This window comes from Dendrobates tinctorius, unplaced genomic scaffold (genome assembly GCF_039654945.1).
Source record: "Dendrobates tinctorius isolate UK_male_01 unplaced genomic scaffold, ASM3965494v1 ptg000223l, whole genome shotgun sequence".
Taxonomy (NCBI): domain Eukaryota; kingdom Metazoa; phylum Chordata; class Amphibia; order Anura; family Dendrobatidae; genus Dendrobates; species Dendrobates tinctorius.
Window position 1 is genome coordinate 17,597,407 of NW_027361890.1, and position 26,055 is coordinate 17,623,461.

The window sequence follows — 26,055 nt, forward strand, 5'->3', positions numbered from 1 at the left end:
GAACATCTTAAAAACTTACTTTAGACGGACTTCCATTGAACTTGTATAGAAGTGCTGTGTGAGGGGTGAGACAACTTGTGTTTTTATGTGGAGACACATATATGGAATGCTGCTGGGACACCCGACGTGGAGAGACTGCTTGTTGTTTGATGCTGGGGAACGGGGAAAGTGGAGGAACAGCAGACTAAAGATGAAAGAAAATAAATAAATCACAACCAATATGACATATTATTAGCATACTTCATCAATAATAGATTAGTAAGAGTGTGCAGTCCCTGCATTCCCACAAATCTGCTTTCTGATTAGACTAACCCATTCAATTCAATAAGACAACGATGCAGTACCCTGCATTAATCCCTTCACGACATATGTTTTCATCATATGTCGTGTGCCTGACTTTGATGCATCTTTCCCCGAACATGACAACCGATCAGTTGTCATGACAGCTGGGGGTCTGCAATGCCTGTCACTGCGAATCTCCTTTGAATGCCGGCATTTCGAGGTAGAACGTGATTTTTTGCTATACATAGAGCGGAAGCCCTGCTATCTATAGCACAGGTGAAGTGGGTCATCATTGATTCAAGTCTACTAAGGGGGCTATTAAATAAAGTAATAAGTGGAAAAAAAGGTTTAAAAATATGAAAAAAATAAAGTGACGTTCAAAAAGACTCAGTAATGTAAACATTGCAGAGACTGTAGGAATCATATGGTCAATCTCCACAGCCACAGAAAGCATGGGTCTGAATTTTATGGCCTATCCTAATAATACACCCTCAATATCCTAATTTAGGTAAACTGTTTTAAGCTTGTGTCCACATGAAGACTACAATCTACAACAGCCCTGTGCTGCTATGGCCTTTCCACAGTTTCCCTGCATAATCTCTTAATATGTCTACATTTGAAGGCAACTTAACCCATTCATTTTTTGACGCATTAGGTGTGTTTACAGTGCCTTTAGCAATGTTAAAGTAGCAGCCAACTCCTTTAATGATACAAGTCCCTTTCATGTGAACTATCTGCCATAGATCAGCTCTTTTTGTAAACCCTTTGCTTTCCCAAATCCTTCTGTAATGAGATGCCTTCCTGGTCACATTCTCTGGCTGAGAATTCTCTGACTTCCTGAAATGTCACATCAAAATCTCCCTAATTTCCAAGCTCTGGTAACTGACAGGTTGGCGTGCCTTGCCATGTAGGTGGTTGGGGCTGTATTTACCAGAGCCAACATTGCACCTGCAGAAAAAGCCCCCCATTCTAACTGTTTATACAGCAGGCTGTATGCACATTTACCCACAGCGCTCTATACCCTGTGTAATGTATATACACTCTGCTTTGCTGCATCTTGATGACAAAGTGATGGCTGTAACAGCAGAGCTGATGTCAGGGAATTGGGAGCGAAGCAGAATGGTACTAAACATGAACATGGCAGAAAGGGTATGATGTTATTTGGGGGTTTGTCGTTAAGCATTTATGATAAAATCAGTAACTGAGTTATGGTAGTGGACAACCTCTTTTAACCCCCTTTAGCACCTTGGGTTGTTCAGTTTTTGCATTTTCGTTTTCTGCTCTCCTTCCTAGAGCGATAACTTTTTAAATTTTCCGTCAATATGGCCATGTGAGGGCTTTTTTTTTTTGCGGGATGAGTTGTACTTCGAACACCACCACTGAATTTACATTGCAAAAAAAAGTACAAAATTTAACAATTGTTTTTTTTGAGGTTTTACTTTACTTTGTTCACTAAATGCTAAAAACAGACCTGCCACTATGATTCTCCAGTTCATTATGAGTTTGTAGATGACAAGCATGTATGTTTTTTTACCCAATTGAGTATAATATGTGTATTTTATTTCTTCTTTCTTTTATTTTGAATGGGGCAAAAGGAGGGAGATTTGAAGAGTCTCTTTAGAAGATTTGAAGCTGCGATCATCTTATCACTTATGCTATGTGTAGCAGAAATGCTCATCAGCTAAGAGCGCTGGTCACTAGGAGGCACTCATAGCGCCGTCCAGCAATGATAACCTCAGGGGTCTCCTGCAGCAACGCCCCAAGGTCATGTGACAGCGGTGCCAATGGGCGCAGCTAATGACACGCATCCAGATTGCGCGATTTAAATGCTGCGGTCAAAGATTGACAGCAGCATTTAACATGTTAACAGCTGTGGGTGGATCCCAATTCCACATTCTGCTGTTAGGTACACATGACACCGGAGCCCGCACCAAAGAGAGGGAGGCGGCCTATGACTTACCTATATGTCATAGGTCGCAAAGGAGTTAAGGTCCCAAAAATCTTGCTCTTGCTACAGGTATGTGTGGATACCCACAGCTTCCCTTAGTCCTCAACTGATAATTAGTAGTTTTAGCAGAAGAACAAACCACTTTCAGCTGGTCTTTGGGGTAGACGCATTAGGTTGGCTAGACAGGAAAACCATTTTAAACCTATGTTCACACTTCTTTTAGTGTCCATTGGACTTACCCAGCAGGAATGCAAAGTCCCAAAACACTGAATATCATCCGCTTCCCTTTCCCCAGAATAGCAACACCAATTAGCATCTAATTCAGTAACAAAATTCCCAAAATACTAGCACTGCAGTGTTCCTGAAGGTAAAAAGCCCACAAATACATGTTCTATCCTAGCTTTATGGTATAATGTTCCTACCAAATGGTCACTGGTGCTGACTGCATATTTAAGTGCAAATAGTTGTATTCGTTCCACATAGACATTGTTATAAAAGGTGATTAAGTCTCCTCTTTCTAGTTCACTGGACTCAGAAACTTGTTTTGGGAATGAGTGAGAGTCATCAGAATCTGTAAAAGAGCAATAATACAATAAAGGTTACATCTTCTGAAAGATAAAAACAAGGTTTGGAAAGTTTATGCTTGAAAATTGGCAAATCACTTCCTTATTCTATTGCCTCGAGCATGTAAAACAAAATGATTCACTTCCTTTGAACAACAAGAGAAGAGCAAACTTACAGGCACAAAGCATTTACCAAGCCCACTAAATAGGGTCAAGCAGTGTTCCCCCCCAAACTGTGGCTCTTCAGCTGTTTGACTACAATTCCAACATGTCTCGATATCCCCAGGCTGAGAGTTATAGTTTTGCATCTAGCAGCTGGAAAGCCACATGTGGCTTGCAGCCCCATGAATTGTGGCTCGTGACTGTCTGCCACCTTGTTGCTTTAGCTCCTGGTTTAGCAAACAGGTATTAGGAGAACATTTCAAAATGGTAAATTTTGTGAGTAGCCCTGCACAGGAGTGCAGATCTGGACGCACATTTACTGGTCTTAGGGATTTAGAGATGATTTAGATATGGTACGCTGGAGGATGATACTACCTGTTAGAGGAGGTTCTTGAAGCAAGTTGCGACAGTGTGTTAGAAGTGATTGACGGGAGAATACTGAATGGAGACACTGTGGGAACCCCTGAATCTCAGTGTACTGCTTTGGAGTGATTTCTGTGGAATAGCTTCGGTTATCATTATACCCATAATGGGGGCTTTGGTTGACAGTACTTTGAGGAGGGACAAGAGAAGTATGTGGCTCACGACCCCCTCTCAGAGATGAACGTGGCTCTCAAGGTGTGAAAAGTTGGAGACCTCTGGGTTAGGGGGTAGTTGGTCTGAGAGATCAAGCTTACATGCACATAACTAATGTGGCAAAACAGAAATACCAAGACCACCGGCTATAAAACCAACTTCTGCATCAGCAAGATGACACTTCATCCAAAGACAAATGTTTTCTTACCACAATCAACCATTTCCACATCTTGGCTGGAACCAGCGTCTCTCTGCTGCTCTTCTGGCATTTTTTTCAGTAATACATGCCTATACACCTAACAATCAACAAGCCAGTATGTAATGCTGATGTATAAAAGCATCAAAACAGATAAAACCATGTCTCATCTGTTTTCACTTACACGGCTCTCTGCTTGGGGTTGATTCCGATAACATTTCATGATGTCATGAAACAGCCTCTCTTCCTTGGTCATCTGTAGAACATAATTACAATAGACAAGTAGATTACAAACTTGTCGGTTAACATTTAACTTGAGGAGTGAAATCTGTATGTGTGATTATATGATGTGTGAATAATCACAATGTGAAATGGAGAGGTCTTTACAAAACTTTAGACATGCAAGAAACAGCCAACACATGTTCAAAAGTCTTCCACATCTATTACTTCATATAAGGTATCCACATAACAGAGGGCTAGGAGCATGCAGTTGCAATGACAACAGGTGACAGAGGCTCCAACTAAAAACACAGGAGGCCAGAAACGTGTTGCCTTTCATGTGCTTTCTATTATAGCAACTGCATGCACCTAGACATTTGTTATGTGTACTTTTATATGAAGCGATAAAAATAAAGAAGATTTTAGAGAGATGTGAGCTGGCTATTTTTCTTTCACTGGACTTCACAAATTCCCAAATATTTCACAAAACTCACTAATGTCTTTCAAAGCTACAGCTTGCCATGACAAGTGCATAAAAGCTTCTCATGACACACTGAGAAAAAAACTTTAGGTAGGCAATTGAACAGCTTCAAGCAATGTATAGTGTGGGAAGAAATATAGAACAGTGAAAATTATAATTTGTTATAACTAACCACAGTTAGTTACCATGCCCGGGCAGCGCCGGGCTCTTCAGCTAGTAAAATATAAAAAAGGATTTTTGTTACAGTAAAATCTTTTTTGGAGCCGTCGGGGAACACAGGTTGTATGCTACTGTCACTAGGAGGCTGACAATAGGGAATAAAAAAAAAAAAGCAAAAAAAAGCTCCTCCTCAGCTAGGTACGCCCACCAACGCACAGTTTGTCAGTTAGTGAAAAAGCAATAGGAGAAGCAAGAACACGGAACACAACACACACAAATCACGAAGGGTGCTGTGTCCCCCAATGAAGGCTCCAAGAAAGATTTTATGGCGAGTACCAAAAACAGGGATTTTTGTGTGTACTCACCGTAAAATCCTTTTCTCCGAGCCAATCCTGGCGGTTACCGGATCATACGGATTTACTCTCCCAGAGACCCATTTGCCACCAGAACTCGAGAATGCTGAGTTTAACGACCTGGACTTGGAATCCCGGGTCCTAGCCCAGGCCGGATTCTCGCGTCAAGTGGCATCTACCATGATCAACGCTAGGAAGCCTGTTTCCATGTGTATTTACCATCGCGTTTGGAAAACGTTTTTCTCTTGGTGAAAAGATAAAGGTCGTTCCCCGTTGGTGTTTTCCATCCCCTCCATTCTGGAGTTTCTTCAAGCGGGATTGGATTCAGGCCTAGCGCTGGCCTTTCTCAAGAGCCAAATCTCAGCTCTATCAGTCCTTTTCCAGCGACGGATAGCTTCCAAGCCACAGGTTAAAGACCTTCATGCAGGGAGTTTCGCATATTGTCCCTCCATACAAGATCCTTTGGAACCTTGGGACCTTAACTTGGTCCTCAGTGCCTTACAAGAGACCCCCTTCGAGCCAATACAGAATGTTCCCAAACTGAGAAGGCTCTTCAGACTTTGGACCAGGTGAGGGCTCTCAGAAAGTACATTTCCAGAACAGAGTCCGCAAATCGGATGCTTTAGGACCTCCCACGGTCCTGTGTCCCCCAATGAGGCGAAGGAGAAACAGGGATTTTTGTGTGTACTCACCGTAAAATCCTTTTCTCAGAGCCAATCATTGGAGGACATAGCACCCGCCCTGGTAGCTGTTGGTTTGTAGTCATTGTTGGTTTTGACATATTGCAATTCTGTTTGTGAGCTTGTACTGCTTTGGCACCGAACTGGTTCAGGATAGAGCCAGCAGAGGGTGAATACTGCAGAGGAGTTAATTTTTTGTGTAACTTCTTAGCGTCCTCCTAGTGGCAGCAGCATAACACCCACGGTCCCGTGTCCCCCAATAAGGCGAAGGAGAAATCCTTCTTTATAGGCTTGTTGTGGGACACAGGTAACCATGGGGCATCCTAAAGCAGTCCCATGGGAGGGAACACGATCGTGCTCAAATCAGGTCAGAATCACCGCTTGCATCACCTTTCTACCTAGGCCAGAGTCGGCTGAGGTGTAGGTATGTACACTGTAGAATCTTGCGCATGTATGAAGAGATGACCAAGTAGCAGTCTTGCAAGTCTAAGTTGCAGAGGCTTGGTGGCGAAAGGGCCAGGTGGAGCACGTCGAACGAGTGGAGCAAGCCCTCAACCCAGGAGAGGGTGGTCTATTCTTAACTTGGAAAGCCTCCAGTATAGCCGAGTGAATGCAGCGGGCAATAGACTTGGAGGCAGGGAGTCCCAAACGACAACTCTCAGGAATGACAAGGCATCCAAATGTCTGAAGGAAGCTGTCCTTGTAAGATAGACACAAGGCAGGTCCAGCTAGTGGAGGGACTTTTCCAAGGGATGAACAGGAGAAGGGTAGAAGGAAGTCCAATATCCCTCATGGATATGGAAACGGGAGAATACCTTAGGAAGGAATTAAGGAACTGGTTGTAGGACCACCTTGTCCTGGTGGATGATAAGGAAAGGAGAGCTGCAAGACAGAGGTCCCAATTCTGAGACACATCTGATTGAAGCAATTGTAACCAAAATGGTCACCTTTCAGAAGAGAAGAGATGGCACTGTGGCGAACGGGTTCGAAGGGGGTTCTTAAACACTTAACTAGATTAAGGTCCTATGGGTCCACAGGAGGACAATATGGTGGTGCTAGCTGAGAAATTCCTTGAAAGAAGGTCTTGATCTGGGGACGAAAGGCTAATTTCCGTTGAAACAGAATTGAAAGCGTGGAGACTAGGGATGAGCGACTGTCTTTTTAGGGTCGAGTCGGGTTTCATGAAACCCGACTTTCTCAAAAGTCGAGTCGAACGAAATCGGCCGACTATCGTGAAAAGTCAGAGGTCCGACTGAAACACGAAACCCAATGCAAGTCAATGGGGAATAAAAGTCGGCAGTGAGTGGAGTACAGTAAACACACCTACATGCGCATGCCCGGAAGATTTGCGCTGGCATGAATTTTAACCCTAGAGGCGGCAAAAACGCCCTTTCCCCCCCCCAGACGCTGCACGTCATCTCGTTGCCCACAGTGTATGTCCTTATTCATTGGCTGAAAAAAGTCACGTGCAGGCATTCTGCGAAAACCGACTTTGGCGCTCGGGTTGACGACCGCATGGCCGACTTCACGCTGTGGTCGGGTTTCGCGACTTATGAATCTGGCCGACCTGTTTCGCTTAACTCTAGTGGAGACCTGACCCATGAGGGTACTAAGAGACAAACTGGATTCTAGCGCCGACTGTAAGAACACCAGAATGGAAGGAAAGGAAAAAAAGACATGCAAACTGTGTAGTGTCTTTACACCAGCAAAAGAAGGCCTTCCAGGTCTGATGATAAATGCGCGAGGACAAGGTTTTCCTTGCCTTGATCATGGTCTGTATGACCTGAGATGAGAAACCTTCAACAGCCATGCCATTAAATTGAGAGACTGAGAATTCTGGCTGAAGAGGGGACCCCTTAAAGAGTAGGTCTGGATGGTCTGGGAGCTTCCAGAGTACATCTGCGAGTAGGTTGACTAAATCTGCGTACCAGGCTCCTCTAGGCCAGTCTGTGGCTACTAGGATTACTGGAACTCCTTTCGCATTGATCTTCTTTATGAGTCTCGAGATCAGAGGAAGAGGTGGAAAAAGGTATGGAAGTTTAAATTGGCATCATGGAATGACGAGAGCATCATAACCAACTGACAGGGGGGTTGCAAGACCTATGCACAAATCGAGAGATCCTGTTACTCATCTAAGATGCCACCAGATCGACGTCGGGAGTGCCCCCAACTCTGTCAGATCTGATCGAACAGAGGGGTTCAGAGACCACTCACCAGAGGAGAGGTCTTGACGACTTAGGAAGTCAGCAGCCCAGTTGTCCCCACCTGGAATGTGCACCGCTGATATCGCAGTCACGTGCTGCTCGGCCTAATCCAGAACCCATGAGAGCACTAACATGACGGAGTCGCTTCGTATCCTGCCCTGGTGGTTTAAGTATGCCACGACCGTGGCATTGTCAGATTGAATGCGAACTGGACGGTTCGCTAGAATGTCCTGGCCAGTGGAGGAGAGAGGGAGATGGCTCCGATTTGGAAAAAGGTTAAATGGAAAGAAAGGTCTCCTACGAGTCCCAGTGACCCTGGACTGTGTCGAAGGAAGACCTCACACCCATCCATGGGGGGGGGGGGGGGGGAACAGCCATTCTAATGTCTTCCTCACACAGAGATTTAGAAGTATGGGGTGATCCAGGGAAGAAATCTTTTTGTCCCAACTGACAGAAGGGCCAGTTGGAGGGGAATCATGTAGAGCTGAAGAAAGCGTGGGGATGGCTGTCTTAGGGAACAAATCCCCAGATGGAGTGCCGAAATCATCTTCTCTGGAAGAACGCATGTGTGAGCGGTATCGATTAGCATGCTTAGGAAAACTAGGCATTGGCTGGCAATCAAACGATTTCGCCATGTTGACTGCCCAGCCTAGACAGTTAAAAGTGTTCAGGGGGATCTGAAGACTTTTGCAGCAGTCTCGGAAAGACGGGCCCTTGATCAGGGTCTTCCAGATAGGGGATGCTTACTAGCCTCTTGGAGTGAAAAATGGCCATGATGGCTGCCATCACCTTCGTAAACACCCTGGGGCAGAGGCCAGTCCAAAGGGGAAAGCTGTTAACTGGCAGCAAGCCCCCTGGACTGTGAAGCGGAGAAACTTCTGATGGAGCAACACAAATCGGAATGTGAGGGTGAACATAATGGATGTCCACCGAGCAGAGGAATGCATCATGATCCATAGAGAAAATCAACAAGTGGAGGGATTCAATCCTGAAATGAAACAGGCACTCCTGCCGGTTTCATAGCTTGAGATTCAGGATCAGACGGATTGAGACGTTCTTTGAAATCACGAAAATGTTAATAAAATCCTCAGAAGCATTCTTGAGAGAGAAGGGGTACGATGGCTCCTGCCCAGGAGGAGAGGGGCGATGGCGTGAAAGAAACCGGGAACTAGGACAGGAAATGGAAAAAACGGTCCAGCTCAGAAAAAAAAAATCCAAGGCGTTTATTCAAATATCTATAAATTAGAAAAAATATATAGTACAAAATACAAAGTACAAAACCCGACCAGGAAACCGGAGGGAAGGTTGCAGCAGAGAAACTGTTTCTCTGCTGCAACCTTCCCTCCGGTTTCCCGGTCGGGTTTTATACTTTGTATTTTGTACTATATATTTTTTCTATTTTATGGATATTTGAATAAACGCCTTGGATTTTATCTTTCTGAGCTGGACCGTTTTTTCCATTTTCATTCATCGCCTGACAGAGCTGTGGCCCGTGCTTAAAAGCAATTTGGAGGTATAAAGGGTGAGCTGAACATTTTTTCTCTGCACAACTAGGGCAGGAACCCTTGGAGGGTGGGATATGAAGAAACGTCAGCATGGGAAAGAATATTCTATCACCCTGACCCAGTTGTCACCTACGGAAAGGCCACGCATCTTGTTGAAAGAAGACGGTCACCCACCCTGAGAGGATTCCCAGTTGGGTGTGACCCGTCATGGAGAAGAGAATCAATTGGATCAAGACCCTGAGGACTTAGAAAGGCGACTCTTTTGGCACCATGCAGGAGCAGGATTGAAGGACGGTTTTCTTTTCTCTCACTGGGTAGGAGACCAGTCTCGCTAAGAGGAGGTTCCAGGGGATGAGAAATGACGAAAGGGGTGAAACTGAAGAGAACGTCTCCTGGTGAATGGACGTTCTGGGGAAGAGATGCCCTCTTACTGCAAGTCAAGTCCGAGATGAGCTGATCTAGCTTCGACCCAAAGAGACGTGATCCTTGGAAGGGCATACTGTAAGGGATTTTCTGGAGACCGGGTCCACATTACAGGCCTTGAGCCAGAGAATTCTGCGTATTGCTACAATATTGCTAGTAATGAGGACGGAACAGCTGGCGGCGTTCAGAGATGCGGCAAGCAAATATTTACCTGAATGGGCAACCTGATCCACAAGATCTGCCAGTTCATCTGGTGAGGCTGCTGATAAAATGCCCTGCGGAACAAGGTTTGCCCAGGAGGAAACAGAGTTGGCCATCTATAGTACGCAAGGACAGGACAAGGCGAAGCACCAGCAGTCTCAAAGGAGACTTGGCTAGGGCTTCAATCTGTCAGTGGAGTCCTTGTGGGAGAAACCATCAGGGAATGACAAAAACTTATTTGTGGACCCGCCAGTCTCTCACTTGTTCAATGTAAAGGATTCTGCCCATTTGCTGAGATCAGGACCAAAAAGATACAAGATATCTAATTTCCAAATGCCTTCTACCTGGGAAGTGCTTCTCCAGGTGCTCCAACTGTTTGGCAAAGATTTCCTCAAAATCCATGTGATTGGAAAATACCCAAGGAGACCTTGCTTTTTGAATGAGAAGGAGTGATCCAGAGTAGGGCATTCCTCTACCATATTAGTGAGGGTCTGATTAACAGCCGATACAAGGCTGTTGAACATATCCTGGCGTTTGGAAGATTGGTTGGTGTCGGGATCAGATTTTGACTGGGAATCTAGGTTGGACCCCTGGGCACCTCAGGGGAGGAAGAATGGGATACCGAATGCATCCTGGAGAAAGTGGAACCGAATGTATCCTGGAGAAAGTGGAAGGAGAAAGGGAACCAGACGAAGTGTGCCAGCTTCTTTGACCTTATCCTTGCTCTGCCATGCTGAGGGTTACGGGGTTGGTACCTGCAATTCCTTCTGAAAAACAATCAAACCACTGGAGGCAGCTGAAAGGTTAGGACCTGCACCAGGGATGGGAAATCTTGGTTAGGTCAGTTTCTGATTGCGAAATAGCAACAGCCCACTCCAGAGGAGGGTATGTGTGTCCCTGGCAGTTCCAGTGAGGCTTGCATGGTGGAAGGACTGCAATCTGGGCAGAAAGCCAGGCCTGACCTATGGGTCACTACTTTTTGCATAGGACACAGGTATAGTGAATAGTAATGTGAGAGGGTCTGGAGCAAAACTCTAAAGGGGGTTTTACACTAAGCGATATCGCTAGCAATATTGCTAAAACGTCACCGGTTTTGTGACGTTATAGCGATATTGCTAGCGATATCGCTATGTGTGATACTTACCAACGACCGGCTCCCCCGCTGTCCATCGCTGATCGCGCGAGAATGTCCGGCTCCATTTCTCGTCGTCAGCTTCCTGCTGTGACGACAAGCGACACGTGGAGGCGGGCGGGAGGACGCCAGGATCGCTGTGTGTGAAAGGTGAGTATCGTGCGTTGCGTCGCTGCTGCACCGATGTGAGATCTTTCTGTATGAAAGCTCACTAGCGATCATTTAGCAATGCACCAGCGATCCTGACCGGGTCGGATCGCTCGTCGGATCGCTGGTGCATCGCTAAATGTAAAAGGGCCTTAAGTCTGTGCATATGTACAAGCCTGGCAGAGGGCTAAGTTTAAGATAGCAGGAGGAAAAAAAAAAATCTGGACAGAGCTCCCAGTCCTGGATGAAGGGGAAACTCATCCTAGAGAGGAGACTTGTCCAGCCAGAGATTAGTGTCATGGAGCTGTGATGGAGATGATCAGCCAGAGATAGAGGCACAGTGAAGGAGATAAGGGGCAGGCTCAGGCAAGGCGAACTGAAAGCCTGCGCTGTGAAGATAAAACAAGCGCTCCCATAGGAGGGAAAGCGCACGTGCGAGCCCTTGTGCACCGATTGGTTGGTGAGCACGAAGGGGGTGTAAACAAGGCCACCATGTGAGTGAAAGGAGCGCTCCGCTCCCATAGGCAGGAAAGAGCACACGAGCCCTCAAGTGCTGATTGGCTACAGCACATGAGGAGGAGGGGGAGTGAATACAATGTGGAGGACTTGAAACAGCAGGGGATTAAATTAATTAGATGCAAACTTTGCTGCATTGGAAAATACATGCTGCAAAGATGCAAGGAACTGTGTTCTCAACTATCCTTACTGATGCCTCCCTGCCACCTGAAGAGTGACTGTGGAGAAAAGAAGGTAGAGAACCTGTTTGGACAGGGTCACAACTCCTTCTCTATCCAGAGGATGGCATGAGGAGCTCCAAGGTGAGGGCGTCTATTCCCAATGACCCCCGTCCTCCTCCTCACACCGTCGAGATCCCGGATGGCAAGGAAGACTGTCTCATCCCTGAGGGGTGAGGGGCACTGAGGACTGACCACTGTCTTCCTCCCGGCCCACTCCGAGGAGAGGGCTGGTGTGAGGAAAAAGGCAAAAGGACCGGCCACCGCAGACCGCTCACGAGACACGTTTGAAACATCAGGCGGTAAGGTCCTGCCTTGCAGACCAGAGGGTATGATGTGGATGGCACCACAAATGTTTTCTTGGTCTCTAATTTGGGAAAACAGGGCGAGACATTACACCCCATTATCTTGAGGAGAAGAATCTGAAAAACAAAAGGAAAAGATTTATAAAACACAACAAGGAGACCCAAAGAGAAAAAGAATGGATCTGGTATCAGACCCAGGTCTGCCTCCTAATGACACTAAGCAAAAACTGGTGAGCCTTGTGCCAGTTGGTGGGTATACCCTACTGAGGAGGAGCTAACTTTTTTGCCTAGTGTCAGCCTCCCAACAACTGCAGCACACACCCATGGTCACCTGTGTCCACCAAATGAAGTGATAAAGCAAAAATTTCACATATAAGGCTGAGTTGACACGTAGAGCTTATTTTTGCGTTTTCGCGGTGTTTTTAAAAGCGCGATTTTGCCGCGAAAACGCAAAACAAAAGCATCCCAATGCAATCCTATGGGATTCTGCACATGCTGTGCTAATGCTGCGTATTTTTCCGCGGCGGAATTGCATCGCGGAAAAATACGCAGCATGTTCATTCTTTGTGCGGAATCGCGGGAAAATTCGCACACATAGTATTGCATTGTTCCAATTACTTTGCATGTGGCTATACCCATGCGGAAAGTAAGCGGAAAATTTGCGGATGGTACTCACAGTCTGGAGGAGAGGATATTCTCCTCCAGGCCCTGGGTACCATATCCCTGTTAAAAATAGAACTAAAATAAAAAATTGTGATATTCTCACCTTCTGGCGTCTCTCGCAGCGTCACCAGCCTCAGCGATGCTCCCAGCAAGTCCCGTTCCCAGGCCTTGCGACAATGACCTTTGATGAAGTTGCGGTCTTGGGAAAGGGACTTGCCGAGAGCATTGTGAGGATCGGGAACGCTGCATGGGACCTCGGAAGGTGAGGAAAAACACGATTTTTATTTTTTTTTATTATTTTTAACATTCTATCTTTTACTATTGAGGCTGCATAGGCAGCCTCAATAGTAAAAAGTTGATCACACTCGTCAAACACTATGTTTGACAAGTGTGACCAACTTGTCAATCAGTTTTCCAAGCGATGTTACAGATCGCTTGGACGACGCTAGTATTCTGCAAGCTAATTACGCTTGCAAATCGCTAGTTTTTCCGCGGGAATTTAAAATGCGGATTTCTCGCATATTTCCCGCGGAATGGAATTCCACACGTGTGCACATAGCCTAAGTCAGAACACATATGGATATTGCAGTAGGAGGCAAGTGAAAGTTTAAGAAAACTAAGCCATAGTCTGTCATTAGAAACAATTGGACTGCAGGATATTGTGTGGGGGAGGAGGTTAACAAAGAAAACAACTACCACAATATAAGTAAAATAATAACAACATACCCTTGCTATTTCATGGTCTTCTAAGAAACCATGCCAGTGAAATAAGCTCTTAAAGCTTTTCATAGCATCTTCCACAGTCTCTCTACCATCACTCTGGAAATAAGTACAGTAAAGAGAATCTGTCAAGAAGGTACACACTGCAATAATCATGCAGCATGCACCTCTGAGTCCAGAGGTCCTTCTGCCAATAACTGTGGAGGTGTCTGGAGCTTTAAAAGGGTTGTCAAGGATTTAAGTCAGCAATATCAGATTGCTGAGGGGTTGACAACCAGCATTCCCGCCAATCAGCTCTTTGCTGCCGGATGTTAACATTGTGCACATGATGTAGTAACCACTTTTGAGTACGGCAGCTCTGCACCTAATGAAGGGAATGGGAGTTTAGCCACAATACCAGAGAATGGCCATTACACTATGCATATGGAATGCATATATGGCCACTGAGGGAAATACAAACAGCTGTTCAGCGGGAGTGTTGAACCCCTAAAGATTGGATAATGATGATCTATCCTTAAGACAGGTTGTCAATATAGAAGTCCTGGACAAAAACTTGAAGCTAAAAACATGTTTTTCACCCTGTATATTAACTAATACCATCAGCAAGCTCTAAAGCACTCTGGCAAATATGACAGCTGCTTTATAATAATTCCATTATTTGCTTCCAGGACACAAAGATGGCAAGGTTCATGGACTCCTGAGAACTACAGTGGGTGCCTGCAGCTTTCAGAAGACTACTATGGCATGTACCATTATGACAGATTCTCTTTAAGGTAATGTGGTGTTTTGAATTATCATAGTTGTAAGACATGAGTATCAAAATCAACAGAATAAAACATTGCAAGATGTAAATTTGTGAGTAGAGCCCTCACTCCTTTTGGTATCTGTTGAATTATGTCTTGTTCTGTAATGTTTAGTTTCTAGAAGTCCCCTCAAAAATGTAAAGTGCTGGGGAATATGTTGGCGGTAAAGAAGTATTATTGTTATAGGATTATCTAAGTGGGCAAAAAAGGAAAGTCCATGCACTACCTGGCTTTTGTTTTCAGTATTAAAAAAAAACAGTAAGTTATGGATTTTTTGGGAGAGCAAAGGTAACAGAAGGAATAAGGATAGGATATTTTCCCATGTTATCTCAAACTGATGGCTGCAGTGAAATACCACAGAGGATCCAATGCCTGTTTAGACTTGTGCAATCAGGTACTTCAAAACAAGAAATTGTCAAATTTTCACCAAAAACAATTCCAGGACCATGATGCAAACCAGCATTGAAGAAAATTCACTGCCTAGGGATGCTCCGTTCTCTCTAGGAAACCTTACCCATCACTGTGTGGTGAAAGAAGACCTGTGCAATTTGGGCAATTTTTTTTTGGGAAGGCTTTCCTGCAGACAATGATCTCAATGGGTGGTCCACTGTTTAACTTTCTAACATGCAGTTGTAATCTGTGAGGACTCTGGCAGCGAATGTTTAATTCCTCCACAGTACAACCATAAGGTAAAAGAAAAACTACTAAATTCCAATGAACAGCCAGCTGAATGCACAAATGTGCTGGTTCCTCTAGCGCATAACTGTTTAATGTGGTTAACAGATAAATGTGACTGACACCACCTTCTATCAATCAAAATTACTTAAAGTTATCTAAAAATGTTTTTTTCAGATCCATACAACCACATTAACAAATGTATGAAAAGGTCATGTAAAAAAACAAAACAAACAAGTCTCACTGTAATTTAAAGACAGGAATTTGTGTTTTTTTTTGTGAGAAAAATCATCAACAGGAATTGGAAGATCATGTACAGTAAAGTCTTACCTTTGCCATAATGTACACTGCACATAACAGAAGCTGGTCAATGTGTCTGTCTTTCATCAGATCTGTGCAGTGAACCAGTGAGTACTCAAACAGGGTCCAAATCTTGCGTCGCAAATCATTACACAAATCAAGCTTCAAACACAAGTCTCTCAGACGAACACTGGCCAGATGGTACACCTACAGATGACAGCACAAGTAGAAAATGACTCAGAAGTGACATTTGTCACTCAACTAGAGTATAGAATTACCATCAAACAAAATAAAATGCCATACCTTCCTGAAGAACAGAGCTAGAGAGCCTGTTTTCTTGGGCTTGTTAGTAGAGGTGGAGCAGACATCTTGGGATCTAAAGGGCTGACTTTTAGGGCTGACCAAAGCCTGTGCCGTCAGGGGGACCTGAATGCCATTTTCACTTTGTGACTGTGGATAGGCATTTACGGATTGTGAAGATTGTTGATCAGATTCATTCTGAACACCTGATAAATGTCATGATCCAAAATATATATACACACACGTTAAAATAGTGAACATTTAAAATGACCTAAAATAATACTTGTGAAGGACAGTGAACAGTTACCTGTTATATTCACCTTCTGTCCACACCACAGTGTTTTAACTGGGGACACGCACATCTGTTCTGAGGCCTGACAGGGAACAATTCTTATCCTGGTAATCTCTGGTGTAGTGTGCAATCTTTCTACCGGCGACTCCTTTGGCCCATCATCCCCAAACAGTCTCCTTTTAGCACTGCCGGCAGAAGGAGAGTTGTAGCGTTCATGGACAGAAAGAGGTGACAGTGGCTGCATATCTGAAAAATGAATAGTAATATTCTTAAACTAAGCATCATCATGGTTATTTAACCCTTTAACGACAGCTGAAACATTTTACAATGGCAGCCACTAAGGGACTTATTCTCTTATTGCTATTTTAACACCTTAGTGACAGAGCCAATTTGGTACTTAATGACCAAGCCAATTTTTACCATTCTGACCACCATCCGTCCCTTTATGAGGTTACAGCTCTGGAACACTTCAATGGCTCTCACTGATTCTGAGATCTGAGTTTTTTCATGACATTGTAATTCATGTTAGTGGTAAAATGTCTTCGATATAGCTTGCGTTTACTCGTGAAAAAGATGGAAATTAGGCAAAAAGTTTGAAAATAGTTAAATAACATTTCCCATATGTCTACTTTACATCAGCACAATTTTGGAAACAATTTTTTTGTTAAAATTTCCTAAAAAAAAAAAAAAAAAAAAAAAGATTTTGTGAATTTTGCTGGAAAAATGAGAAATCGCTGTTCAATTTTTTAACTTTTATAATATCCTAACAAAACAAATAAGCATAAATAAGCCATAAAGTAAAAGCCAAATCACCCCTATTGAAAACATCTGAATAAAAATAGATATAAAAGGGCAAAACACCTCAAGCACAAAGAACGGCATCCATATAAACAGCAGAATGCCAGACTAATAAAGTGATAACTGAAGTATCAATGTGCTGAACAGGACATCATTAACATATGTATAAGAGGCAAATGCCTTTAGCTGGGCAGCAGACAGAATAACAAAACTAAAGTGGCAATAGTGCATAGATAGACAGAAGGTATATGGCCTTGTTTGGGCAGTACAGATCCCTGATGCGCGTTTCGTGTGTGGCTTCTTACTGGGGTGGGTTCCTGTGCATGTGGGTGTATTGATGCTACTTTTATAGTCCCATATACACACACACACATATACATATATATATACACACACACACACTACAGACCAAAAGTTTGGATACACCTCATTTAAAAAGTTTTCTTTATTTTCATGACTATGAAAATTGTAGATTCACTCTGAAGGCATCAAAACTATGAATTAACACATGTGGAATTATATAATTAACAAAAAAATGTGAAACTAATGAAAATATGTCTTATATTCTAGGTTCTTCAAAGTAGCCACCTTTTTCTTTGATTACTGCTTTGCACACTCTTGGCATTCTCTTGATGAGCTTCAAGTGGTAGTCACCGGAAATGGTTTTCACTTCTCAGGTGTGCCCTATCAGGTTTAATAAGTGGGATTTCTTGCCTTATAAATGGGGTTGGGACCATCAGTTGTGTTGCGCAGAAGTCTGGTGGATACACAACTGATAGTCCTACTGAATAGACTGTTAGAATTTGTATTATGGCAAGAAAAAAAACAGCTAAGTAAAGAAAAACGAGTGGCCATCACTTTAAGAAATGAAGGTCAGTCAGTCCAAAAAAATTGGGAAAACTTTGAAAGTGTCCCCAAGTACAGTGGCAAAAACCATCAAGCGCTACAAAGAAACTGGCTCACATGAGGACCACCCCAGGAAATGAAGACCAAGAGTTACCTCTGCTGCGGAGGATAAGTTCATCCGAGTCACCAGCCTCAGAAATCGCAGGTTAACAGCAGCTTAGATTAAGACCAGGTCAATGCCACACAGAGTTCTAGCAGCAGACACATCTCTGCAACAACTGTTAAGAAGAGACTTTGTGCAGCAGGCCTTCATGGTAAAATAGATGCTAGGAAACCACTGCTAAGGACAGGCAACAAGCAGAAGTTACTTGTTTGGGCTAAAGAACACAAGGAATGGACATTAGACCAGTGGAAATCTGTGCTTTGGTCTGAGGAGTCCAAATTTGAGATCTTTGGTTCCAACCACCGTGTCTTTGTGCGACGCAGAAAAGGTGAACGGATGGACTCTACATGCCTGATTCCCACTGTGAAGCATAGACGAGGAGGAGGTGTGATGGTGTGGGGGTGCTTTGCTGGTGACACTGTTGGGGATTTATTCAAAATTGAAGGCATACTGAACCAGCATGGCTACCACAGCATCTTGCAGCGGCATGCTATTCCATCCGATTTGTGTTTAGTTGGATCATTTATTTTTCAACAGGACAATGACCCCAAACATTTGACCAAGAGGGAGAGTGATGGGGTGCTACACCAGATGACCTGGCCTACACAGTCACCAGACCTGAACCCAATCGAGATGGTTTGGGGTGAGCTGGACCGCAGAGTGAAGGCAAAAGGGCCAACAAGTGCTAAGCATCTCTGGGAACTCCATCAAGACTGTTGGAAGACCATTTCCGGTGACTACCTCTTGAAGCTCATCAAGAGAATGCCAAGAGTGTGCAAAGCAGTAATCAAAGCAAAAGGTGGCTACTTTGAAGAACGTAGAATTTAAGACGTTTTCAGTTGTTTCACACTTTGTTAACTTTATAATTCCACATGTGTTAATTCATAGTTTTGATGCCTTCAGAGTGAAGCTACAATTTTCATAGTCATGAAAAGAAAACTCTTTGAATGAGAAGGTGTGTCCAAACTTTTGGTCTGTACTGTATACACACATACATTATACAGTGCCTACAAGTAGTATTCAACCCCCTGCAGATTTAGCAGGTTTACACATTCGGAATTAACTTGGCATTGTGACATTTGGACTGTAGATCGGCCTGGAAGTGTGAAATGCACTTCAGCAAAAAAGAATGTTATTTCTTTGTTTAATTTTTTTTTAAATTGTGAAAAGTTTATTCAGAGGGTCATTTATTATTCAACCCCTCAAACCACCAGAATTCTGTTTGGTTCCCCTAAAGTATTAAGAAGTATTTCAGGCACAAAGAACAATGAGCTTCACATGTTTGGATTAATTATCTCTTTTTCCAGCCTTTTCTGACTATTTAAGACCCTCCCCAAACTTGTGAACAGCACTCATACATGGTCAACATGGGAAAGACAAAGGAGCATTCCAAGGCCATCAGAGACAAGATCGTGGAGGGTCACAAGGCTGGCAAGGGGTACAAAACCCTTTCCAAGGAGTTGGGCCTACCTGTCTCCACTGTTGGGAGCATCATCCGGAAGTGGAAGGCTTATGGAACTACTGTTAGCCTTCCACGGCCTGGACAGCCTTTGAAAGTTTCCTCCCGTGCCGAGGCCAGGCTTGTCCGAAGAGTCAAGGCTAACCCAAGGACAACAAGGAAGGAGCTCCGGGAAGATCTCATGGCAGTGGGGACATTGGTTTCAGTCAATACCATAAGTAACGTACTCCACCGCAATGGTCTCCGTTCCAGACGAGCCCGTAAGGTACCTTTACTTTCAAAGCGTCATGTCAAGGCTCGTCTACAGTTTGCTCATGATCACTTGGAGGACTCTGAGACAGACTGGTTCAAGGTTCTCTGGTTTGATGAGACCAAGATCGAGATCTTTGGTGCCAACCACACACATGACGTTTGGAGACTGGATGGCACTGCATACGACCCCAAGAATACCATCCCTACAGTCAAGCATGGTGGTGGCAGCATCATGCTGTGGGGCTGTTTCTCAGCCAAGGGGCCTGGCCATCTGGTCCGCATCCATGGGAAGATGGATAGAACGGCCTACCTGGAGATTTTGGCCAAGAACCTCCGCTCCTCCATCAAGGATCTTAAGATGGGTCGTCATTTCATCTTTCAACAAGACAACGACCCAAAGCACACAGCCAAGAAAACCAAGGCCTGGTTCAAGAGGCAAAAAATCAAGGTGTTGGAGTGGCCTAGTCAGTCTCCTGACCTTAACCCAATTGAAAACTTGTGGAAGGAGCTCAAGATTAAAGTCCACATGAGACACCCAAAGAACCTAGATAACTTGGAGAAGATCTGCATGGAGGAGTGGGCCAAGATAACTCCAGAGACCTGTGCCGGCCTGATCAGGTCTTATAAAAGACGATTATTAGCTGTAATTGCAAACAAGGGTTATTCCACAAAATATTAAACCTGGGGGTTGAATAATAATTGACCCACACTTGTATGTATAAAATTTATTAAAATTTAACTGAGCAACATAACTTTTTGGTTTGTAAGATTTATGCATCTGTTAATAAATCCTGCTCTTGTGTGAAGTTTGAAGGCTCTAACTTATTTGCATCTTATCAAACCTGCTAAATCTGCAGGGGGTTGAATACTACTTGTAGGCACTGTATATATACACACACACACACATACATACATACATACATACATACATACATACATACATACATACATACATATATATATATATATATATATATATATATATATATATACACACACACACTTGTCGCCAAAAGTATTGACACCCCTGCAATTCTGTCACATAATACTCAGTTTCTTCCTGAAAATGACTGCAAACACAAATTCTTTGGTATTATTATCTTCATTTAATTTGTCTTAAATGAAAAAACACAAAAGAGAATGAAGCAAAAAGCAAAACATTGATCATTTCACACAAAACTCAAAAAATGGGCCAGACAAAAGTATTGGCACCCTCAGCCTAATACTTGGTTGCACAACCTTTAGCCAAAATAACTGCGACCGACCTCTTCCGGTAACCATCAATGCGTTTCTTACAATGCTCTGCTGGAATTTTAGACCATTCTTCTTTGGTAAACTGCTCCAGGTCCTTGATATTTGAAGGGTGCCTTCTCCAAACTGCCATTTTTAGATCTCTCCACAGGTGTTCTATAGGATTCAGGTCTGGAATCATTGCTGGCCACCTTAGAAGTCTCCAGTGCTTTCTCTCAAACCATTTTCTAGTGCTTTTTGAAGTGTGTTTTGGGTCATTGTCCTGCTGGAAGACCCATGACCTCTGAGGGAGACCCAGCTTTCTCACACTGGGCCCTACATTATGCTGCTAAATTTGTTGGTAGTCTTCAGACTTCATAATGCCATGCACACGGTCAAGCAGTCCAGTGCCAGTGGCAGCAAAGCAACCCCAAAACATCAGGGAACCTCCAACATGTTTGACTGTAGGGACCGTGTTCTTTTCTTTGAATGCCTCTTTTTTTCTCCTGTAAACTCTATGTTGATGCCTTTGCCCAAAAAGCTCTACTTTTGTCTTATCTGACGAGAGAACATTCTTCCAAAATGTTTTAGGCTTTTTCAGGTAAGTTTTGGCAAACTCCAGCCTGGCTTTTTATGTCTCGGGGTAAGAAGTGGGGTCTTCCTGGGTCTCCTACCATACAGTCCCTTTTCATTCAGACGCCGACGAATAGTAAGGGTTGACACTGTTGTACCCTCGGACTGCAGGGCAGCTTGAACTTGTTTGGATGTTAGTCGAGGTTCTTTATCCAACATTCGCACAATCTTGCGTTCAAATTTCTTTTCCGTCCACATCTAGGGAGGATAGCCACAGTACCATGGGCTTTAAACTTCTTGATGACACTGCGCACGGTAGACACAGGAACATTCAGGTCTTTGGAGATGGACTTGTAGCCTTGAGATTGCTCATGCTTCCTCACAATTTGGTTTCTCAAGTCCTCAGACAGTTCTTTGGTCTTCTTTCTTTTCTCCATGCTCAATGTGGTACACACAAGGACACAGGACAGAGGTTGAGTCAACTTTAATCCATGTCAACTGGCTGCAAGTGTGATTTAGTTATTGCCAACACCTGTTAGGTGCCACAGGTAAGTTACAGGTGCTGTTAATTACACAAATTAGAGAAGCATCCCTTGATTTTTCGAACAGTGACAATACTTCTGTCCACCCTCTTTTTTATGTTTGGTGTGGAATTAAATCCAATTTGGCTTTAGGACAATTCTTTTTGTGTTTTTTCATTTAAGACAAATTAAATGAAGATAATAATACCAAAGAATTTGTGTTTGGAATCATTTTCAGGAAGAAACTGAGTATTATCTGACAGAATTGCAGGGGTGTCAATACTTTTGGCCACAACTGTATATATTATATATATATATACCGTATATACTCGAGTATAAGCCGACCCGAGTATAAGCCGACCCCCCTAATTTTGCCACAAAAAACTGGGAAAACTTATTGGACTCGAGTATAAGCCTAGGGTGGGAAATGCTCCATAGATTATTCCCCCATAAGAAGCTCCATAGATTATTCCCCCATATACTGCCCCCATAAGAAGCTCCATATTGTTCCCCCATATACTGCCCCCATTAGAAGCTCCATATTGTTCCCCCATATACTGCCCCCATTAGAAGCTCCATATTGTTCCCCCATATACTGCCCCCATTAGAAGCTCCATATTGTTCCCCCATATGCTGCCCCCATTAGAAGCTCCATATTGTTCCCCATATGCTGCCCCCATTAGAAGCTCCATATTGTTCCCCCATATACTGCCCCCATTAGAAGCTCCATATTGTTCCCCCATATACTGCCCCCATTAGAAGCTCCATATTGTTCCCCCATATGCTGCCCCCATTATAAGCTCCATATTGTACCCCCATATACTGCCCCCATTAGAAGCTCCATATTGTTCCCCCATATACTGCCCCCATTAGAAGCTCCTTAAGATTATTTCCCCATGTGCTGCCGCTGCTGCAGCATGTAAAAATAAAAAAAATGACATACTCACCTCTCCGTCGCTGGGTGTCAGATTCTCACCTGTCCTGCGTCCATGGCTGCTCACCGCTATCTGCCACGTCATCAGTCAGTGACGTCCAGACTGCAGGGGGCGCGGCGCGCACTAATCACGTCACCACGCCCTCTGTTGTCTCAAGTCACTGACCGATGACAGACAGCAGCAAGCAGCGATGGACACAGGACAGGTGAGTATCGCTATACTTACCCGTCCTGACACTGTGTCTTGAGCCCCCAGCTTCTCCGCGCTCTCTCTTCCTGCCTTCAGCGGTCACGTGGTGCCGCTCATTAATATGCGCATATTCATGAGATTTAATGAGCAGCACCACGTGACCACTGAAGGCAGGAAGAGAGAGCACGGGGAGAAGCTGGGGGGCTGTGTCAGGACGGGTAAGTATGACCTGACACCCCCGCCCCCCTCCCCCTCTGACCCCCCGGTGTATATGACTCGAATATAAGCCGAGAGGGGGACTTTGAGCCCAAAAAAACGGGCTGAAAATCTCGGCTTATATTCGAGTATATACGATATATATATATATATATATATATATATATATATATATATATATACACACACACACACACATACACACACACACTAGATGGTGGCCCGATTCTAACGCATCGGGTATTCTAGTCCAATCAGCGCCGTGGGATTTCCGTTACAGACAGAATTAGACGATTATATAGTAGATATATAATTTATGGTGCTTCATTCATTACTAATTATTGCCCCTAAATTTTCCATTTTCTCCTGTTATCCTCGTGAAAATAAAATTTAGGTCTAAAGTAAATTTTGGGTGGGAAAAAAAAGGCTAAATGTTTATTTTTCCTTCCACATTGCTTCAGTTTCTGTGAAACAACTGAAGGGTTACCAAACTTCTTGAACGTGGTTTTGAGCACCTTGAGCGTGGTAGCTTTTATTATGGTGTCATTTCTGGATATTTTCTCTGTCATATAGGCACCTCAAAGTCACTTAAAATGTGATGTGGTCGCTAAAAAACAAAAAAAAATTGTAATATTTTTGGATAAATTTGAAATCGCTGGTCAGTTTAAACCCTTCTAACTTCCTAACATTTATTTTCAAGAATTGTGCTGATATAAAGCGGACATGTGGTAATTGTTATTTATTAACTATTTTGTGCAACATATCTCTCTGGCTTAAGGGTATAAAAATTTAAATTTGAAAATTGCGAAATTTTCTAAATATTAGCCAGATTTGTTTTTCTTTTCGCAAATAAACGCAAGTCATATCAAACAAATTTTACAGTTATGAAGCAGAATGTCACAAAAAAAGAGCTCAGAAATCAGTATTATCTGTTGAAGGGTCCCAGAGTTATCTCAAAGTGACATTGGTCAGAATTGTACGTACAATTTGGTTTGGTCAATAAGGTTAAAATTGGCTTTGCTCACTAAGGAGTATCAGATCTTAGATTTGGAAATTAAAAAAAGCCTTCTAAAACATTACATTTATAAATCCCTTTACTCCCATGGGTGGTTTGCACGTTCATGACCGGGACAATTTTTACAATTCTGACCACTGTCCCTTTATGAGGTAATAACTCTGAAATGCTTCCATGGATCCCGGTGATTCTGACATTGTTTTCTCGTGACATATTGTACTTCATGTTAGTGGTAAAATTTCATTCAAATAACTTACGTTTATTTGTGAAAAAAACACGGAAATTTGGCGAAAATTTTGCCATTTTCCAACTTTGAATTTTTATGCCCTTAAATCACAGAGATACAGCACACAAAAAACTTAATAAATAACATTTCCCACATGTTTACTTTACATCAGCACAATTTTGGAACCAAAATTTTTTTTTGTTAGGAAGTTATAAGGGTTAAAAATTGACCAGCGATTTCTCATTTTTGCAACACCATTTTATTTTTACGGACCACATCACATTTGAAGCCACTTTGAGGGGTCTATATGAGAGAAAATCCCCAAAAGTGACACCTTTCTAAAAACTGCACTCAAGGTGCTCAAAACCACATTCAAGAAGTTTATTAACCCTTCAGATGCTTCACAGGAATTTTTTGAATGTAAAAAAAAAAAAAAATCACTTCAGGTCCAATTTTTTTTATTTTACCAATGGTAACAGGAGAGATTAGACTGCAAAAGTTATTGTGCAATTTGCCCCGAGTAAGCTGATACCTGATATGTGGGGGGGACCGCTGTTTCGGCGCGTGGCAGAGCTCAGAAGGGAAGGAGCGCCGTTTGACTTTTTCAATGCAAAATTGGCTGGAATTCAGATCAGACGCCATGTCACGTTTGGAGAGCCCCCGAAACAGTGGAAACCCCCCACAAGTGACCCCATTTTGGAAACTAGACCCCCCTAGGAACTTATCTAGATATGTGGTGAGAACTTTGAACTCACAAGGGCTTCACAGAAGTTTATAACATACAGCCGCACATTTAAAAAAAAAAAAAAGAAATCAAATTTTTTCCACAAAAATGATCTTTTTTCACCCTCAATTTTTATGTTTCCAAGGGTAACAGGACCCCAAAAGATATTGTGCAATTTGTCCTGAGTATGCTGATACCCCATATGTGGGGGTAAACCACTATTTGGGCGCATGGCAGAGCTCGGAAGGGAAGCAGCACCATTTGACTTTTTTGGCTGGAATGGGGATTGGACGCCATGCCGCGTTTGGAAAGTCCCTGATGTGCCTAAACAGTGGAAACCCCCCACAAATGACACCATTTTGGAAACTAGACCCCCACACGGAACTTATCTAGATGTGTGGTGAGCACTTTGAACCCCCAAGTGCTTCACAGAAGTTTATACGTCCGGGCGTGAAAATAAAAAAATCATATTTTTTTCCACAAAAATAATTTTGCCCCCAATTTTTTATATTCCTAAGGGTAACAGGAGAAATTGGACCCCAAAAGTTGTTATGCAATTTGTCCTGAGTAGGCTGATACCCCATATGTGGGGGTAAACCACTGTTTGGGCGCATGGCAGAGCTTGGAAGGGAAAGAGCACCATTTGACTTTTTCAACGCAGAATTGGCTGGAATTGAGATCAGACGCCATGTTGCGTTTGGAGAGCACCTGATGTGCCCAAACAGTGGAAACCCCCCAATTCTAACTCCAACCCCAACACACCCCTAGCCCTAACGGGAAAATGGAAATAACATTTTTTAAAAAATGTATTTATTTTTCCCTAACTAAGGGGGTGATAACAGGGGGGTTTGATTTACTATTTATGGCGGGTTTATGTTTTTGGCA

General features: G+C 43.4%; 1 protein-coding gene across 4 annotated transcripts in view; it reads right to left on the reverse strand.

The window, feature by feature from the left end:
• Positions 1 to 26,055, reverse strand: part of RBL1 (RB transcriptional corepressor like 1) — a 139,143-nt gene that overhangs the window by 1,600 nt on the left and 111,488 nt on the right. For 2 of the 4 annotated variants that reach the window (XM_073555364.1, XM_073555363.1), the window contains exons 15-22: positions 16,039 to 16,269; positions 15,735 to 15,937; positions 15,462 to 15,638; positions 13,660 to 13,752; positions 3,912 to 3,983; positions 3,740 to 3,827; positions 2,653 to 2,801; positions 20 to 184 (exon numbers count right to left, since the gene is read on the reverse strand). In XM_073555364.1, the coding sequence (XP_073411465.1) occupies positions 20 to 184; positions 2,653 to 2,801; positions 3,740 to 3,827; positions 3,912 to 3,983; positions 13,660 to 13,752; positions 15,462 to 15,638; positions 15,735 to 15,937; positions 16,039 to 16,269 (1,178 nt within the window). The remainder of the gene's footprint in view (positions 1 to 19; positions 185 to 2,652; positions 2,802 to 3,739; positions 3,828 to 3,911; positions 3,984 to 13,659; positions 13,753 to 15,461; positions 15,639 to 15,734; positions 15,938 to 16,038; positions 16,270 to 26,055) is intronic. The other 2 variants (XM_073555366.1, XM_073555365.1) reach the window with 1 other exon arrangement.